Source organism: Aotus nancymaae, unplaced genomic scaffold (assembly GCF_030222135.1).
Source record: "Aotus nancymaae isolate 86718 unplaced genomic scaffold, 86718_ANA_hifiasm-v0.15.2.pri h1tg000016l, whole genome shotgun sequence".
Classification (NCBI taxonomy): domain Eukaryota; kingdom Metazoa; phylum Chordata; class Mammalia; order Primates; family Aotidae; genus Aotus; species Aotus nancymaae.
This window is the reverse complement of record NW_026988428.1, coordinates 37,067,580-37,074,616: the sequence shown is the minus strand read 5'-3', so window position 1 is coordinate 37,074,616 and position 7,037 is coordinate 37,067,580. Positions and strand designations below refer to the sequence as shown.

At 46.4% G+C, this 7,037-nt stretch overlaps 1 protein-coding gene and 1 pseudogene across 1 annotated transcript; both read right to left on the bottom strand.

Annotated features, from left to right (window-relative positions):
- Window positions 1-88: 88 nt before the first annotated feature.
- Window positions 89-3,966, bottom strand: PFDN5 (prefoldin subunit 5). The gene is made up of 6 exons (XM_064377138.1): window positions 3,859-3,966; window positions 3,558-3,660; window positions 3,224-3,255; window positions 1,907-1,981; window positions 1,682-1,787; window positions 89-274 (listed from the first exon to the last, which is right to left on the bottom strand). The coding sequence occupies exons 1-6, from the start codon at window positions 3,928-3,930 to the stop codon at window positions 198-200; spliced, it is 465 nt and encodes a 154-aa protein (XP_064233208.1). The 5' UTR covers window positions 3,931-3,966; the 3' UTR covers window positions 89-197.
- A 2,075-nt stretch (window positions 3,967-6,041) lies between these two features.
- Window positions 6,042-6,913, bottom strand: LOC105716004 (translocon-associated protein subunit gamma-like; annotated as a pseudogene).
- Between the last annotated feature and the right edge of the window lie 124 nt (window positions 6,914-7,037).

The following is a 7,037-nucleotide window of genomic DNA, read 5'->3' as shown; positions in this document are numbered from 1 at the left end:
GCATCAGGCTCTGGGGCGGGGCCCACACTCTCGGCCACCCCCGCAATCTCATCACCAATCCCTTGCTTAATCCAAGAAAAGACCAACATTCTGCCCAGCTGGCACATTTATTGGCATTAAACACAAGACCCTTCCAATTCCAGCACCAGGAAGCCACGCCCAAACGGTGTCCCTCTGCCCCATTTCTGCAAAAACTCTCAGGCCTTAGCAGTAGCCTGAGCTGCCCCCAGAGCTGTGAGCTGCTGAATCTTCTGGCTCATCATTTCCATGACAGCTGTGGAAAAAAAGAAGAGTCAGATCTTGGTGAGGAGCAAAAAGGAGAATCTGGAGTTAAGGAGAAGTGACTGGCAAGTTTAAGGACGGGAATACAACTAACTGCAGTGTATTAATAGAACTTTTTTTTTTTTTTGAGATGCAGTCTCACTCTTGTCACCCAGGCTGGAGTGCAGTGGCATGATCTTGGCTCACTGCAACCTCTGCCTCCCAGGTTCAAGCGATTCTCCTGCCTCATCCTCCCAAATACCTGGGATTACAGGCATGTACCACCACACCCAGCTAATTTTTGATTTTTAGTAGAGACCAGGTTTCACCATGGTGGCCAAGCTGGTCTTGAACTCCTGACCTCAGGTGATCCACCCACGCTGGCCTTCCAAAGTGCTGGGATTACAGGCATGAGCCACTGCACCCGGCATTAATAAAACTCAGTGATCCACTGTGGGGTCACTAACACAGATTTAGGGTCTACAATGCATCAGTCAATATACTAACCACAGCTGGGTGTGGTGAGAACAAGACCGTCTTGAAAAAAAAAGATGCTAACCACAGATATAAAAACGAACACTATATGGTATTAAATGAGTCACACATAATCAGAAGACTATAATGTGGGAAGATTTTTACCTTTAGAACACTGGTTCTGAATCCTGATTTTAACAGAGGGGAGCTTTTTTTTTTTTGGGATGGAGTCTCACTTCGTTGCCAGGCTGGAGTGCAATGGTGCGATCTTGGCTCACTGCAATCTACGCCTTTCTGGTTCAAGCCATTCTCCTACCTCAGCCTCCTGAGCAGGTGGGATTACAGGCATGTGCCACCATGCTCAGCTAATTTTTATATTTTTAGTAGAGACAGGTTTCACCATGTTGGCCAGGATAGTCTCAATTTGCTGACCTCGTGATCCACCTGCCTCGGCCTCCCAAAGTGCTGAAATTACAGGTGTGTGCCACGTGCCTGGCCAAGGGGAGCTTTTTTTTTAAAAAAACACTGACCTTGGTATAACTTCTCCTCCCTTGACTTCCAGGTTTAGTCGATCTGGAATGAACCCAGGTTTTCTTTCTAAACCTCCTGAGTGAATCTAGTGTGCAGCTGGAGTTGTATTTGCTGGTAATTAGTTCGTCTGGGTCATGATTCCTTCGTGTGTGTTTATTTCATCCCCCATCCCATCCTCATTAAATAGGAGCTCCACCAAAGCACACACAGGATTTCTTTCCTCTCAATTTCTCAAACACTCAACCCAGAAATCTACAGATAGTGATTATGCAGTACACAGATTCTAAAGATGCCAAAGAGCAACTAAGACATAGTTTTAATCCAGCAAAGGGGACACCCCCATGGTTCACACTCCAATCCATGTTTTTTATCATGGAGATAGAGACGGTCAAGAGGTGCCCCAGGAAAAGCTTACCCTGTTTCATGGCGTGCTTCTCCTGGAGAGCTGGTTGGATTTTCTCCATCTGCTTGGTTAGAAAATCTATCTTCCTCTTGAAGAAGTCCTTGGCATCCTCAGCTGTCTGCAAGATCAGAGGTGAATGAGGGGCTAAAAGGAGATACCCTCTGGCCATGTTGCACTCTAGGTCTTCCCTAAATTTCCCTTCCCTGTTTGGAGGGGCATCCACATGCTCTCACTCACCTTCTCTACATAGTACCCAGTTCCCACATCGATGAGCACGTGCTCCACATCATGCAGCTTCCCAGGGACATACATCTGAGAAGCAAGTATTAAGGGAAAAACTAGCCCAGCATGAGCTGTGATTCTGCCACCCAGCCTGCTTGGCCTCCAAAGACCCTCGTTTTCCAAAAAGCTACAAGGCATAAGGACTCAATAATCTGGAGGCCTTAGAACAATACCTATAACTACAAATGGAAAGAAGACAGAAGTTGGTTCTTTATGGAGAAAATGATGTATGCTGGAACTCTCTCTTGTCCTGCCTCATCCCATCTCTCACCCTCTAAACAGTTCTTGCAGTTCTTCCCATTAGCCCCTCCAGAAAGACCAGATATAATGTTTTCCTACTGTTGTAGAGTATAAGTGGAAAGCTAGCCTCACTTCCCTTAACCCCCTCAATCATGAAGTAGCTAATTCTTGATGAAGTTAATGTTTTTTTTTTTTTTTTGAGATGGAGTCTTGGTCTTGTTGCCGAGGCTGGAGTGTAGTGGCACACTCTCAGCTCACTGCAACCTCCACCTCCCGGGTTCAAGCGATTCTCCCACCTCAGCCTCCTAAGTGAGATTACAGGCATGTGCCACCACGCCCGGCTAATTTTGTATTTTTAGTAGAGATGGGGTTTTTCCATGTTGGTCAGGCTGGTCTTGAACTCCCGACCTCAGGTGATCTCCCCACCTCAGCCTCCCAAAGTGCTTGGATTACAGGCGTGAGCCATGGCACCCAGCCATTTTTTTTTTTTTTAACGATTCCATACTACACTACTATTCCTGTGTTCCTTTTAGCCTGTCAGTTCTCAGACTACAGATTAAAGGTGCCCTATTGCCATAACTCGCTCATTCAAGTAAAACGTTCAGCAAGTGGACACAATCCAGGTTCCTTAGTGGCAGTTTAGAATGAGCCACAATTAAGCTGAAATTGAAGATTAATTAACAGAGTCAACCTACCTGTTTCTATATCCTCCTATTTTGTCTATTGCCTGTGTCTTCTAAGTTATTAGCAAAATGTAAACCACCAGCTTTATCTCCATATTCATGTACTCAAACAGCAAAGGGAAATACTACATCTCAACTCGACATACTCCTTGGTATTCACAAGGCATTAGTTGGATGTGGTGTGAAGTTAGATAAAAGAGCTACAAAGTGTGTATAGTAAGAGTATTCTCAAAATGATTGGGGGGAGGGGAATCTGAAGTAATCAAAACGACCCCCCTCCCTGCTTTTTGGGGGAGAGTGAGGGAGAAAGGGAGAAGGCAGCAGGTAGCCGTTCCTGTGGAAAGGATACAGAACTCGTCAGTGGGACGAGTAATTCTTTCCCTGTGAAAGCAATGAAGACAAACACCTGGGGAAGGTTAGCGGCTCCAACATAAGACATTAAAGAGAGTTCCAAAGGGGTACAGCACCCACAGACAGTGTGAAAAGAACGGAAACAGGGGCAACAGGAGTAGAGGTATGTCCTGTACATTTCAATTCTAGGTAGGCAACATGCAAAGGGTTCATAAAGCGGTATACGAGATGTAATGGATTTTCTCGTTTCAGGTAAGAAAAACTGGATTAGTAAGTGGGACGAGAGAAGCCGGCTCGCCACTTTAGATTACCCTCACCCGCCTACCCCATACCCTCGTTGCTCTTGTTCAGCACGTTCAGACAGTCCTTGGCTTCCACATACTTGGTCTGTACCACTTTGAGCTGGGCAATGGACGTGGACAAGAACTCCACTTCCTACAGAGGACGGGAATAGAATCAATGAAAGGGCTGCGGGGAGAAGAGAGCCCGGCCAGGGAGGGGGCAGATCCTGGGACCGGATAGAGGTTTCGCCTGGGAAAGGCAGTCTCCCAACTTGGAACGGAGAGTGAGGAAGTACGCGTGGGCAGGGGGGATGTAGAGCAGGAAAGAGGTGCCTCTGGGGCCCGTCCCCACCTGGTCCAGCTGGTTTTTGAGCATTTCTAGCTGCGGCAGATTCAGCTCCGTGATATTAATCGACTGCGCCATGTTGGGAAGGAGGACTAACGAAAAGGAAGTCCCTCGGCGAGCAACGCTCTAGCCGTCCTCTGCGCGTCTCTATGGCGCCAGGAGGCCTCGCTGCGCCAGGCAGCTCTATGATTCTCCGTCCCGGAAGGGAAAGAGGGGCTTGAACCTGTCAGAGGCTGAGTTGTGCGTTCTTTTCATAAAACATCCTAAGCCTAGCACAGTAAAGTTGCAGCAAACAAGACTCCTGCCTACAAGGAACTGCAAAATCTTAAAGTCCTCACGACACAACCACGATGTTATAAAGTAGTGTATGCTACTCCACATGGGTGGTATAAGCTACTGACAGATCTTCACAGTAGGAAGCCTGTGAAGTTCTTTGGTCCAGGAAGTAGCATCGTGAAAATGGTGCTTTGGGCAGATGAAGTGGAAGAGAGTCTGGAGATGGAGAGAACAGCAAGGAAGCACCATTGTCAACCAAGTAGAGCACAAATTAATCAATAAAATGTTTTGGCCGGGCACGGTGGCTCACGCCTGCAATCCCAGCACTTTGGGAGGCTGAAGAGAGTGGATCGCTTGAGCCCAGGAGTATGAGACCAGCCTGGGAAACACGGCGACACCCCGTTTCTACTAAAAATACAAAAATTAGCCTGGCTGGTGGTGCACGCCTGTAGCCTCAGCTGCTTGGAAAGCTGAGGTGGGAGGATAGCTTAAGCTGGAGAGTTTGAGGCTGCAGTGGGCCGTGATTGTGCACTCCAGCAACAGAGCCAGACTCTCTTCGAAAAAATAAAAAAGGTTTTACCATGTGCTATATGTGAGGGATACGTGAGAGTGTAAGATATTTGCTTCCCTTGAGCTTAACAATTGGAGAGAAAAACTTCACTATTATAACTCCACAGATCCACAGAATCTATTGCTAAAGTATACACAGTGGTAAGTGTGACAGCTGTACATGAGCAGACAGCAGTAGCCTTTAACATCTACTTAGGAGTCAGGCAGGGCAACTGAGGCATTAAAACTAGTGCTACTCCCAGGATACCTGAGGCAGGAAGACAGGATGGATGGGTGGTACCTGCCCAAAATACTCTCAACGGGTCAATGATTACCCTTCCTTGGGCTTGTCTCTACTTAGCATTTTGATGCCCCTTTCTCCTCCAGATTTGTCTGCTGAGGCCCAGCAAGGCCTGGCAGGCTTTGTCCTATGTCTTTGCCTTTCTTCCCCAGGCTCTCAAACTTGATCTCCTGTAAGCTGTTCCCATCAGTTTACAGTACCACAGCAGGAAGGGGGCAGTTATGCTGTTTTTTGTTTTTTGTTTTTTGTTTTTAAGAGAAGTCTCATTCTGTTGCCCAGGCTGGAGTGCAATGGCACAATCTCAGCTCACTGTAACCTCTGCCTCTGGGTTCAAGCGATTCTCCTGCCTCAGCCTCTCGAGTAGCTGGGACTACAGGCATGCACCACCACACCTGGCTAATTTTTTTTCTTCCTTAAGTTGGAGAAATCATGATTTTAAATTTTGTGTTATTTCAAATCACAAACACTTGTTAAACATTAAGCTTCTGTTCAATCCCCTGGGAAGAGGATTCATTCTGATATTTATATTTCAAAAAAAAGTTACATTGTGCTTGGAACACAGAGAACCAGTTATTAGCTTTCTGCTACTATTATGTAATAAATAATAACAGCTTGGCCTAGGTTACTGTGACCTGTGACAGATCAAGGAAACAAGTTATTTTCTCCTCTTTGTGATTACAGCACATTGCAAGACATTTATTCCTTTTTTTAAAAAAAAAGAGGGTTTCACTATGTTGGTCAGGCTGGTCTTGAACTCCCGACCTCAGGTGATCCACCCACCTTGGCCTCCAAAGTGCTTGGATTACAGGTGTGAGCCACCACGCCCGGCCGACATTTATTCCTTTTAATAAATGTCCTGGTACTCTGAGTTTCTCTTTCATTTAATTTCAACAATCTGTCAAAAACAGCCAAAAAACAAATGCTGAATTACATTCTGTTGAGTTTTTTAAAGACTCTAGACTACAAAAACATCTTGTATATCTCCCACCCTGACCACCCTGCTATTTTTCCATATACCACAGGCCACCCACAGACACAAAGCCGTGGGTGAAGCTGACGTGGTCTACTTGGAGGCAGTAGACAGGAGGGGCGATGAGTCCTAATGAAGCGCTTATGGACAAAATGTAATTCACTGTGGGGTTGAAGTTCTTCAATATGAAGAAGGAAGCAACAATGACCGAGACCAGGAACAGAGTGTTGTTACAGAAGATGGAAAATGTAGCTTCATAATCAGCAACTTCATTCCCCTTCCACAAGATTCTTTCATCTTTCTCCTTCCAAGACATCTTTCTATTATCAGCTTCAGAAAGTTTTTGAGTCACTTCTTTGGAAACAGCATCCTCCCTCTTCTGTGCTACTTTGTGCTTGAGAACAAATGTCACATTCTTATATGCAAAGGCTACTAAATATGTACTTACTAGGGTCATCACACTATATAAAACAGCAGACTGAAGAAGATCCAGGGGCTGGGCACAGTGGCTCACACCTGTAATCCCAGCACTTTGGGAGGCCAAGGTGGGCGGATCACAAAGTCAAGAGATCGAGACCATCCTGGCCAACATAGTGAAACCCCGCCTCTGCTAAAAATACAAAAATTAGCTGGGCGTGGTGGCGCACGCCTGTAGTCTCAGCTACTCAGAAGGCTGAGGCAGGAGAATTGCTTGAACCCGGGAGGCGGAGGTTGTAGAGAGCCAAGATCGTGCCACTGCACTCCAGCCTGGCGCCTGGGGATGGAGCGAGACTCTGTCTCAAAAAAAAAAAAAAAAAAAAAAAATCCATATGCCATATTCTCCAGTGTAACCAGATGGGGATGGCAGACACAAAGAACATGTTCCCAAAGAAGAGCGCAGAGGACTTGGCTGAGAGGTTGAGGCTGAAATCCTGCAGGAGCAGGTCCTCCTCGGACTGCTGTTTGGCACTGCCTTTAGGAGCCATGGCAGAATGGGAGGCAAGAGCCTGATATATTTTTTTTAGTAGAAACGAGGTTTCACTATATTGGCCAGGCTGGTCTCTAACTCCTGACCTCATGATCTGCCTGCCTTGGTCTCCCAAAGTGCTG